We start from the raw sequence: 12,861 nt of genomic DNA on the forward strand, positions 1-12,861 counted from the left end.
ATAGTAAACATAATCATATACAGTGTATGAACAAAGTGCCAGAAAACAAAACAGTTAAGGACAGAGTCAGAGGAAGTTTATAAACAAAAAGATTAGCAAGTGGTGAGGAAGAATACCATAATCATATATTACGTAGTAATCGTCACAATATTTCTGTTATTAATAAGGAGACAATAGTAAAGCAATACACAGTGAATCGAAAACTCGATTGAACCACATTTTGTTCAATATAAGGTATATATTAATATTTGCAAGATATCAATTACATCATACATGTCTTTACAAAATAAACATTCTTCCATTTGCTAGAAGAAAACAAATACAAAAGCAACTCAAAGTTTATAGTTATAAGTTTTTTGGTTAATATTGAGTTAGATCCTTCATCTTTTCTTTCTTATCTTCTTTCTAAGGAACTATTAACTCATATTTCAGTCATTTCTCCAACGCTTGTGTATTTGTACTTAAACTCGGAAGAGGAATGATCAACTGGAAACGATAGGAAAGTTTAATTATTGATACAATCAGTTGAAATCATACTTTTCATTCAAGATCCCGAGGTATTCAAGGCTCATGTGCTACAGAATTTTGAAAAGTAGGTTTATTGTTTTATTATTTTATTGCCTACATATGCAGATGTCTCCTCTAGGTCTATCAATCCCGCTATTCTTGCTTCATGTCTATGACGTCACTGGGTTCCAAGAGCTCCAGCCAATAGGAGAGCTTCTTTGATTGGATCCAGCTGTGACTGTTGTCAAATGTGACCACACCTGGTAGTAAAAGGGAGAAAAGCGAGACAAATTAAATGTTGTTAAATAGGCCCCAAGTATGCAAAAGAAGCAATAACAAGAAAAGCAGAAGATCGATCAAGTAGGCCTATAGATCCGCATTATATGCTTCGTAATTTATGTTAGGTAATATAGGTGTTATAATACATTCACAAACTGTATGCTCTCTCAAAATGTGATCAAAAAAGATAAAGACTCATTGTAAATAAGAAATCCGATCCTTTATAAACGAGAATATGAAGGTAAAATTTATATATGAACATACGACTTTCTACTTTCCGATTTTTATTTTCTATTGTGTAATGGGCTTCATGCAAAGGAAGAAAATGTGGAATGATGCAAAATACTATCAAAATAATGAAACAGTCGCCCACTTACATTTGCCGGGTTTGGTTATCAAGACTTCACCGTTCTCAGGTACCATGTGACTGTTGTATTTCTCCAGTTTCAAAATGGCCGTCTTCTTACCCTTCGAGTCCACGAGATGAAAGCCGAATTTGATGTCGTTGCAATCTGTCTGGAATTCGTACCTAAAATACCCAAATAAAAGCAAGAAAAGACCATGTCAAAACGATATAGCTATTCACGTGTGCAATGCGTCAGCATTTACCTCCACATGGTAGCATACAAATAATATGTTATCGTCATAAGTATTTGATAAGCTAGCACTTCGATACTTATTAATTCATTCACCTGTTGCGAATAATCGTATTGAAATAATCAGAATTCAAACAGCATACACTACGTGCTAATTGGTAGGTCAATCTACAATGTTTGTCCTACCTAGCAACAACTATTTTATGCGATGTGCATTCTGACTTTTGAGATGCAAAAAAAATAAATAAATGACAGGTGAATGTAATAGCTCTTCGCTAGGTTAACGTATATATAAAATGTATTATCTATTCAGTTTGAAAGGTAATATCTCAGCATAACTGCTGGAAGTGGTGGCGCCCGCACTAGCCGACCTCAACCCAGCTTCTGCATCGAAACCGCACGAAATCTACTTTTTCATTTTCGATTGTAAACAAACAACCCTGGTATATACTCCGAGTGCCTAGTGAGAGCATTCACACGGTCAACTTACGCTATCCTCTAGTCGTGTAAGCCCGTTACTCCTGGAAAAATCCAGGAGTAAATCAGTCGGCGTAACGGTCGGCGTAGCTAACACGACTATCGTTCAGACGGTCACTACTCCGACCTTTACGCCGACCTTTCCATACTATTGCCGACTAGCTCTAGTTTAGCGCCAGCCAAAATTGCCATCGTGTGAACACGGCTGATGTCCGTTATAGGCTAGATAGGTGTCAAATGCCCATGAATGCCAAAGAAAGAGCTGCATTAACATTTTTGAAACAATAGACCGGTTTACTAACATATTTTTGTTTATTGATGTTTATTTCCTGGGAACCTAGTGACGAGTTATTCCATTAACAAGTGGGTTAATGAATGAACTACAATATTTGGAACCAAGTCTGCTTACATTACTTGTTGCTGTGTCTGGCGAGCACCATATATGCTTTCAGTTTTTCAAGTACAACCATTTTTGAAAAGTATGCCTCAAATTAAAAACATGTTAGTAAACCGGTTTATTGTATTGATAACACTTATACCTGATACCTCAAGACACTGTTGGGCTTTGTAACCTGGTACTCGAATTCCACGACTCCTGCCCTAGATACCTGGTGTGTAGCCCATGTGTGGGGTGGCTCCCGGTCTTTCAGGTAGAAGGAGATGGGTATCTTGCCTCCACTCTTGATCTATGCCATGTTTCATAGGAAAAATTAAACATAACAAAAATTGAGCCGAGAACAGTAGGTAAAATATTTTTAACTCACATAATATATCAACAAGGCATTTGACAAATAGATGTAAATAAATTCCTCCTCACTTGCATTTCTCGTTAGTACCCCCCCCCCCTCCCCTGCAGTTTTATTTTACGTGGGGGTGGGGACTTCAACAAAGACAGTAACAAAAAATCAATGTACTTTAATATACCAGATGGCAGTTAGTTTGGAATTAAACTGTTCTAATACTAGAATTTTATATGTGTTAATTCAAAGGAAATTTTAGAGAAAATTAATCCAGTATCCATGTAACAACAGGTGAGATAATACAATATCATGTGAGATAAACTCTTGAAGATATTATGGTACGTAGCCATGAAGAAAATGACTATGAAAAAATACTAAATTTATTGATTTTGGATCGCCTACCAATAGGATTCCGGGCTACTTTATAAAGGATATCTCGCTTTACCAGTGAAGAACACATCTCGTTTCCATCAGGATCTGTCTTGGCTCCTCCCCAGTAAACCGGCAGCTGATCGGGGTCTATCTGCTTCAACAAAACTTCCTTCCAGTTACCTGGAAATGTTAGATAAAAACCCAAGTATTGTTGAGAATAGATCCAATTTTAAACTAAGTATGTTCCCTTATAGAATTGGAGAATCAACAATTATTACACGTAAAACTTGTCAATCAAAAGGGAAGCTTTGACAAGTTCCTCGGATAGGACTTGAAACTGTAGCCCCTGGTTGATTTTCTAAACCCAAATACTTTGATCTTAAAGGTAATACAAAGTTTTGGGAAATTTTGAAAATAAGCAGGATAGTAATTCTTTACAATTTTGATATATTTGGATGCCCCTGTGGATGTATCATAACCAGCTCTCACACTCTGCCGTGTAGGCCTACCGTCCACCTGCCGGGTTATTAAAAACGACAGAGTCCAGAACGTTGGGTTTTGAGCGAACTTGTCCCCGGCCGCAAAAAAAAAAAATCATAAAATTAATCTTTTCACCGTTTCGTTGCCATCTTCTGACCGTCCTCACCGGGCGCATACCGGGTGTTGGACGTGCTTCTACCGTCTTCACCGCCCAGATTGACTTTTGTTGAAAATTTTGGCCGTTTCCATACCGGGCCCATACCGGGTCTCGAACGTGTGCACCGGGTTTGTAGCAGCCACCTACCAGTCACTTAGCGTCCCCTCACCGCTCGGAGCGTCCTGTGAGCGAGTCCCCGGACTGCTGACGTCATGACACGACTGCCATAAATACCCCGATTTGAACGGCAACGGTCAGTCCGCTCTCCATTTTTCTTCAAGGAAACTCCACGACACTTCTCCTCATCTTTTGATCACATATTTACTGCATATTTTTTTGCCCGTTTATCACCGTTCTGTAACGGGTTATGAGCGTGTTGTGAACGTGTTCATACAGTGTGACCGTTTTCATAACGTATTCATACCGTCCTCATACCGTTCAACACCGTCCTCTTGCCGCTTACTTGCGGCCGGTGGCAGTGCCAGCCGGCCAAAGTTTTGAACATGCCCAAAACTTTCGCCGGGTCCCACCGGGTGTAAATAAGCGCCAACGCCCTATTAACGTGTTGCCCGCTTTGATAACGAACCACCGTGTGCCCTCGCCGTTCTCCACCGTCCACAGACATTTTCGCGCACGGTGGCACACTGTAGGCCTACACGGCAGAGTGTGAGAGTCACTTTAAGAATTTAACCCCTGAAACATTTTTACTTTCGAGAAAAATTAAATATAAAAATTTACCGGTGCTCTCGGTAAATGTTGATAAATTTCAAATAGCGCTTACGGCCATACAATGGTAGCTGCGACCAGGAAAATCTCAGAATATGTATTTGTGATATGTCATTTCCAAACGGGAATAGCCGATTGGTCAATTTTAATCAAAAAACATTGTTTTATGGCTTAATTAATATCTTGACCTTGAGAGGGAGCTTTACAGCATAAAGAGTTTATTATTTACAATTTCATAACTTAAGACTCGATTTCAACCGCGACAATGATCACTGAATATTGTAGGATCGTATATGCTTCCAATATGTTCATTTGAACCAAATTCATGACCCCATACCAAAACTTTGTATTACCTTTAACAGTCAAGTACAAACAATTATGGCATCATCATCAGATCATTGTTTTTTCATTTTTATCATCATCACCAAATTTATACTTTTTCGATTATGAATTTTAACCTCACTTCCTAGAACGTGTAGTTTCTTCCTTGTCTCCTCTTGTAGGAATGGTTTGAAGATGGTGTAAGCGACCGGGAACACCATGGGTGCACGGATAATGTACATACGATGAATGAGCTCAGGATAATGTTGCTCAGCTAGGACAGCCATCTGCGATAAGATAAAACATGAGAATTTGGAAGATATTCAAGCAATTAACCCCTTTAAAGTGTTCAGATAGCGCAATTGTCAAGGATCAGCAGCGTATATACTTGGGCAGGACTTCAGGAAGCCACATCAAAAGGCGAAAAAAAAATAGGAGAAGAGAGAAAGACAGACAGAGAGACACAGAAACGGACAAAAAAAAAACTGAGAGAGCGGGAAACACACACACACACACACACACACCTTTCGAACCATCCATTTAATTGGTGTCTCTGTCAATTGACATTTCATCCACATCCTAAGACCGGTTTCACCACCACTCGCCCCCTCCCCCTCAATGTGTTGACAAGGCCCCTCGGTCAAGGAACATGGTTAATCGAGCCTCTTTTCCATGTTATATTAATGCACAGAGAAAAATCATAAATAACTGTTAATTTTGTCACTCTGTTGATGTCGCCATAAGTGGGCTGCTGACCTAACGATGATATTTTAAGTCCCCTTTTTCGTTAATTTATGCTACCCCATATTGTTAATGATATAAATCGAATTCGGTTGTAGGCATAAACATCATGCCAACCTTATTAAGTTCCTCCTTTCGAAACAATATTGATTTCATTCTCCATGAAGATTTCAAGTAAAAGGGACAATAGAATCAAATCAATCAAAATAATCAATTAAAACACATTAAAAAAATATGAAAAATTGACAAATGAAGGTAGTCACCTTGAGGAAAATATCAATACTAGGTTTCCATAGATGATGTACTCCAAGGTTCTCCATGTCAAAGATCATCAAAGATCCCTCAGTATGCTTCAATCCTCTCTTTAAACAAAACAGATAATAACGATGGATTAGGAATTATCCATTCTTTTCAGATTATAATGTTCATCTATATAAAGGGCCCTCATGAAGTGCGATTGATTCTGATAAAAAAAATATAGCCGTATAGAATAGAAAGTATAGTCATAGAAAACATGGTCATAAAGTGAGGGTCGGATTTATTCAAGTGTTACTTTTCACATTGAGTTTCCTCCTTTCTTCTCTGCCTGTCTGTCTCTATTTTTCCTCTTTTCTCTCTATTCGATGGGGGACACCCCCCCCCCGTTTCTACGCCACTAAATATAACACTAAGTCGATACCTGTTCTGAAAGACGCGCATGACTTTGCATCAGGTCCTCAAGTGAATGAGCATAGGTCTTGAGGATATCACTGGTCTTGGCTGAATATAGCACTCCTAAAATCAATCATAAAACCAGTTTAAGTGATTCAATTCAGTGGCAGATTCATCATCCATATATCTGACCACAAAAATCTGTTTTTAGGCCTACACGTATGTACAGCTATGTATCAGAAGTAGGTTTGGTTTGCCGGGGAAGTCTCCATGTGCCCTCGATCTTGGATCACACAATGTCATCATATTATTCAGACATGATTTTCTTGTGATTTATTTATGATCACTTGATGGCATTGGTAGCAATAAGACTGAATAAGTTTGTGATCAAACATGAGTGTTTCTAACCCCCTATGTAGAAGTTTGACATATTTCACACATTCTCATTTTACAATGAGTACCTTTAGGATCGAAGTTACCCATTGGTGATATATAAACACCATGACCCTCTTTGTCCAATCCAGATACTCCTCCACACCAGTATGTTTTCAAGGCCTTAAGAAAAAGAGGGAAAATAAAAGCAAATTCAAAGATGACACGTTCATATTCTTTAAATTGTTGTAATAATTTAAATGAGGCGAGAATAAAAATATAGAAAATACATACATATATAATTATATAGAGAGAGATATACCATGGACCAACTTAGTGTATTAACCGCACGTGGTACATTAACCGGGCATCATAAAAACTGGTATATTTATAACCCTAACCCTAAATTCAAAACAATATAACTAATTTAACTAATGACTAATGATTAAACCTTTTATTTCTTGGGAGACCTTAAATTTGTCTCTGCCTGCAAACGTAATTAGAGGGCAGTAATTCTTTTGTGCAATCGTAAAAGGGACACGAAATTGTGCTGTTAATAAAGACCATGTCTGCTTATTGACTCATTTGTTCACGTCTTTTTGTTGTTGTCCGTCTAATGACGTCTTAAGTACGATTTATATATATATATATATATATATATATATATATATATACACCGTATGGCGTCATTAGACGGACATATCTAGTGACAAAATGAGTCATTAAGTAGACATGGTTATTCGCAGAACTTGTCATGTCCTGTTAATGTATGAACAAAAGAATTACTGGCCTCTACGTACGTTTGCAGGCAGAAGAACTTAAAGGCCTGCCACGAAAAAAAAGGTTTAATCATTGGCCATTAGTTAATTAGTTATAGGGTTAGGGTTTGGGATAGGGTTAGGGTTAATATACTAGTTTTTTGTTATGTAGTCCGGTTAATGCACCATGTAGGGTTATACATAGATGTCCTGTTGATACACATGTAGGGTTATATATGTTCATATATGTGCCTGTAAGCTTATATCCATATAGTAGTCAAATTGTTAAATAACAGAAGAAACATGACAGCAAAGATTTACCTCAGGGACCTCGAACGTTTCCAAAATGGTGTCGATGTTGTTCTCTTTTCTCCAAGTAACATCCTAAATGATTGGAATAATCGAACAAAATAAGTTTCATCAAAAACGAAAAAACATGGAAATTTAAAGATACGTAGAAATTCAGTATTGGATCAAGAATTCTCTTGAATCGGGAGGGGAAGGGGGAAATAACGAAGGTATTGTATTTAAATATCTTACTCAAGAATACACTTTTTAATCTAATGGAAAAATTGCAAAGAATATATTTCACAATTATGTTGACAATATTTATATGTATTCAATTAAAAATTAAACGATTATAGGCCTACTGGAATGGAAGTGTGGTAAGATTCAAGCACTTTCAACTTTTAATTTCATTTAAACTGAACTGTTTGAATGTTGGGTAAAACAAAATTTTACCAAACTGTATTTTGTTTAATCCATTACAACAACAAAAAATTAAAACTTTTCACGCGCTTGAAAATTAAACGTACCGACACGCACTTTCACACGAAATTTAACCTAACACAAGTTGAGTCAATTGACTATAATTTTTTTCTTAATGAGAAATATATATCATGATCTTTATCTTTAATATCTTACTGTGCACACAACTTTGGACTATCTGGCATGAAGTCAGGCCAATTAACTTACGTTTCTGAACATCACCTCGGTCTTATTAAGGTCAAATTTCCTTGCTGAAAGAAGAAAAGAGAAGAAAAAGACCAGAAAAATATTTTTACACAAGTTCATGAATCGAACAGTGTTTAGCAAACTTTGTAGAAGATCAGGGGGAGGGGACACGCACGTCCGCGATATATACACAAAGAGGGGAATAATGAAAATGTTACGTACCCTTTGTGGCTCAAAATGCTGTCGATTTTGCCAACCATTGTGGCAGTGCCCTCTCCCCGGATACGCCAATAAATGTATACAATAAACAAAACCAGAATCATGTGCATAGTAGTCATCGTGTTCGTACCATGTTTGGACATTTCAATAAATAACGTACAAGCCTATTGAAATCGCCTTAGGTTGATTTTTCCAAAATATTTTCGATCGTAGTAATACTAATTTCAGAAAAATAAATGATCGTTTCGACTTACCCCGTAAGAATCGCAGTAATAATACATCATTATGCTCTGGTTTCAAGATATCGGCAACATTTTCCTTGAACTAATTTAAATGAATGCATGCAAAAGAAGAAAAAAAAAACAATTGTACTTATACCATACTCTATGAATTCTAAGATAATCAACATTTCAGAAAATTATTATGCTTTTGTTTTTATTGCACTAAGACGTTTTTGTTGTTGTTGTTGTTTTTACACTGTTTTTTTTTAAACTGACGAGTGTATAGGTAATTTGCCCTAAAAACACAAAAGCTTATAAATTAATGAATAGTAATTTAAAAATGACACTGACAAAACAAAGATTGATACTCGACGTGACACCAAATCAGGCAAGCATATAAATCACTTGTAAATGTAATCAGTAGTTAGACCTTCAACATGCCACTTGTATTAATTACCATGACAATTATAAAATGGCAATTAATTAGCGATTGTTACGGGCAGTGTTACCAGATAAGGCAAACAATGATTCACCTGTAAATCAACAATATGACAAAGAAAGGCACTTTAGTATATGAAAAAATTCGTCAAATGGAACTCGAATAGAAATAGTTACTCGACGTGGCACTAACTCGAGCTATCACACGATTCACCTGCACAATTTTAGACAGAGTGAACTCAATTGAACTTATCATTGAAGAGCATATCAGTGAAACATCTGGAGTTCAACATCAAAAATGTTATTAATAAACACACGTTTCCAATAATAATAATATTCAGTTATTCACAGCAAAGACAGCATGAGAGCAAATTACCTGTAAACTGGTCAGTAAAAAAATAATAGTGTCAAAACAACAACAACAAAAACGCCTTAGTGCAATAAAAACAAAAACAAAATAATTTTCTGAAATGTTGATTATCTTAACTGGAGTTCAACATCAAAAATGTTATTAACAAACACAAGTTTCCAATAATAATGACATTCAGTTATTCACAGCAAACATAAACAGTATTTAGCCATTCACTTGCCACTAGTCTCAATCAGCCCAATAAACAGAACACTTAAAAGTAACCTCTTTTGGGAGTGTATTTTAAGTGATTTTAAAGTATAGTGCCTTTTGAACTACATTTAAACGTTATCGACACGTGCCTTCATTCAAACAAAAAAGGTATTCCTGTTCACGTTTTCATCTAACCTAAAAACCACCAGTTTATCACGCGACTGGAGTAACGTGATTCCACTTACCTCTGTAAATAAAGTGTTTATGACCAAATAACCACTTAACCAAGCAACGAGTTTTTTGTCCGTTAACCGATGGTGGCGATAAATACGTAATTATTTGGTCTTGTAAGCACCTTTATCGATTGGTTTCACAGGTTATCCAAGGTTGATGGTAATAATCACGTTACTTACACCGGCTAATCGTCTTATTGTTCTGTCCGTGACTTTCTGGTTTTATTAAATTAGTAATTCGGAGGTGTCTTACACACCTCTTTAAATGGTTTCAAATTTACCATAAATTTCTTGGTTATGATCACGTGGCTCAAGCTGATTACTAATCTAAGCTGTGAATCCGTGACTTTTAGGTGTGAAAAATGAGTAATTATTAGGTGTCTTAAAACACCTATTTAAATGGTAGTCAAAGTTGCCAGCAGTTCCGCGGTGATAATCTCTTGACTCAAATGGAATATTAATCGAAGCTGGGCATACGTGACTTTTAGGTGTGAAAAATTAGTAATGATTAGGTGTCTTAAAGCATATATTTAAATGGTAGTCAAAGTTGCCATAAGTTCCGCGGTGATGATCCCGTTAGTCAAACGGATTATTAATCTAAGCTGGGCATACGTGACCTTTAGGTGTGAAAAATTAGTAATTATTAGGTGTCTTAAAACACCTATTTAAATGGTAGTCAACGTTGCCAGCAGTTCCGCGGTGATGATCTCGTGACTCAAACGGATTATTTATATAAGCTGGGTATTCCGTGTTTTCCAGGTGTGAAAATGAGTTATTCTTGGGTGTCTTGATGGTTTCACAGTTACCATTTAAGTTCCGTGGTGATAATACCATGACTGTTGGCATATTTCTATGTTCACCAGTTGATAACTGACTGTTGGTATATTTTCATTGCACCAGTTGATAACTGGAGTGTGCATATTTCCAGTTGCACCGGTTGATGACTGAGTGTTGGCATATTTCGAGTTGAACCAGCTGACACCAGTTAATTTGCATATTGAAAATGGGGTGCGTGCAGATCTATGTTTTTTAAACAATTTATCTGAATTTACAGCATATTTCTTAATTACTGATGATTTAGTTATATGCAATTCATTTCGAAAATACTACAAATATAAATTACTAGTTATTAGGACATTTCGCTACTTCATGTAAATTACATTTATTTAAACATGAATAAGGGAAACATTAACTAAGAACTAAAATAATTTCAATAAAGTACAAGTATACGAAAAATTTTCGATTAATTAAATTATGTAAGTCTACTTATTACCAATGCCTTTACATTGGAAATACAGACGTACCGGTATTGAAGTATTGTTGCTGTTCAACTGGTTGGAAGCTAACCAAATGGTTCTAATGGCTCAGCTAGACCAGTTGAAGTATAACTGGCCTGGATCAACTGGATCATTTAGCCCATTTCGATTTCCAGGATTACCAGTTGGCATTAAATGGTTCATCAACTGGACCAGTTGCAACTAGCTTTCTCTTCTGGGATGTTTGCACCTACCCCCCTCCCCCAACCCCCTTTAACCCCAAACTGCTACCAGCGCGCCTGGACGTAATTATGGAAGATCCAAGACACGATGTTCAGAAACGGAATGATTATTATTATTTTGGTTCATTTATTGTGTAACATTTGCGTAATTATTGGGTTGAACGCGGGTTACAGTAACATACTTCCTCTTCGACGTAAATTTCACGTGAATGAAGAACATGATTCATCTCAAGTCAGCCTCGTAATATTCACGTGAATTTCACGCAGATATTTTGACTAAAACTATCACTAACGCTTCAGGTGTTTCTGTGACGCGATAATTTCGTTAATGAAGATGTAATTTCATAACCAAACAAACACGGGAGTATTAGGTTTACAAACCATGGTCTCCAAGGTAGGGATAATCACGTTATTATAATGGTGATATTGCAGTGACAATTGCGTGATTTAGTGTAAGTGTGTTTTAAGTTACCTAGTGCAATAAACGTATTAACACATTTACGTAAATGCCAGGTGTTTGAAGAACGTAACTCTCCTCAAGTCGATACCTTGATATTGACGTGATTTTCACGTGATTTTGTTTATTGGGAGCATAACAATCATAAAATGGCACTTCAGTAGAGATTGTTATTCGACGTGATACCAAATGAGGCAATAGAGGAAGCCAAATTAAGCCCAATCATTTGCAAAAGAAAGCATAGGCGTACATTAAGATAGTAATATCGAAATGTCTCTTCAATAAAGACTAAAAAGTTAAATTATATGTATTTTGCTTTCTTTTTTGAATTACTTGATGGACGGATTCCCACTATTATACAATTTTTCACAACTGCGCCAGGAGTGTCAATTTTCAGACATGGCACATTATAAATGTTCACTATTATTATTTTTTTACTCGACGTGACAACAAATTTAGCAAGCATAATGTTTTAAATAGAGTGAACCCAATTGAACCCATTGACTGCGAAACGAGCATATCAGTGAATTAGAATAAAAAACTATATTGTGTGCATACACGACATTATTTTTATATATGTATCAAAGGCTTAATGATACAAATACAAATGCAAGAAATCTATAATTAAAAGAAGAAAACAAACTATACCTTTTTCAATTTCTCCTTGTGACTTTTAGTGAGGTCTTCCAGGAAGCCGCTCATCTCTAAAACGGAAATTCTCACTTTAGCGAGCCAATAATTTATGTGATATCAAGTTCCAGTTTCAGCTTCATAATCTCACTGAAGCTGAAAAATCTGTAGACTCTCCGACATTTGATTTTCTTTCAGATGTGTGTCTTTCTTGATTCCACAGACTCACTGCCTCAATGCTTTAGAGCATTGATGGACTGATTCTTAATGCGATAACTTCTATAAATAGGACTGATCCGTGGTTTCACAGGGAGCAACGAGTTTGATCCGCTTCACATATCAGCCATACAAATCCTACCTTAAATTTGGATGCGTGTTGCTTTTAAAAATTCTCCCGATCAATTGAAAACTCAGAATTATTTAGAGCTCTCTGCCGTCTGAAACAATCGTTTAATCAAACAAACAAACTACC

General features: G+C 36.4%; 1 protein-coding gene across 1 annotated transcript; it reads right to left on the reverse strand.

The window, feature by feature from the left end:
- Positions 1-585: 585 nt before the first annotated feature.
- LOC105436700 (SEC14-like protein 2) lies at positions 586-12,534 on the reverse strand. Its single transcript, XM_030991008.1, has 12 exons — positions 12,408-12,534; positions 8,605-8,674; positions 8,153-8,196; positions 7,499-7,561; positions 6,509-6,602; positions 6,076-6,170; positions 5,660-5,758; positions 4,798-4,942; positions 3,045-3,151; positions 2,406-2,545; positions 1,164-1,315; positions 586-767 (listed from the first exon to the last, which is right to left on the reverse strand). Exons 1-12 carry the CDS (start codon positions 12,459-12,461, stop codon positions 661-663), a joined length of 1,170 nt encoding a protein of 389 aa, XP_030846868.1. The 5' UTR covers positions 12,462-12,534; the 3' UTR covers positions 586-660.
- Positions 12,535-12,861: the final 327 nt, after the last annotated feature.

Source organism: Strongylocentrotus purpuratus, unplaced genomic scaffold (genome assembly GCF_000002235.5).
Source record: "Strongylocentrotus purpuratus isolate Spur 01 unplaced genomic scaffold, Spur_5.0 spur5_scaffold_2, whole genome shotgun sequence".
Taxonomy (NCBI): domain Eukaryota; kingdom Metazoa; phylum Echinodermata; class Echinoidea; order Camarodonta; family Strongylocentrotidae; genus Strongylocentrotus; species Strongylocentrotus purpuratus.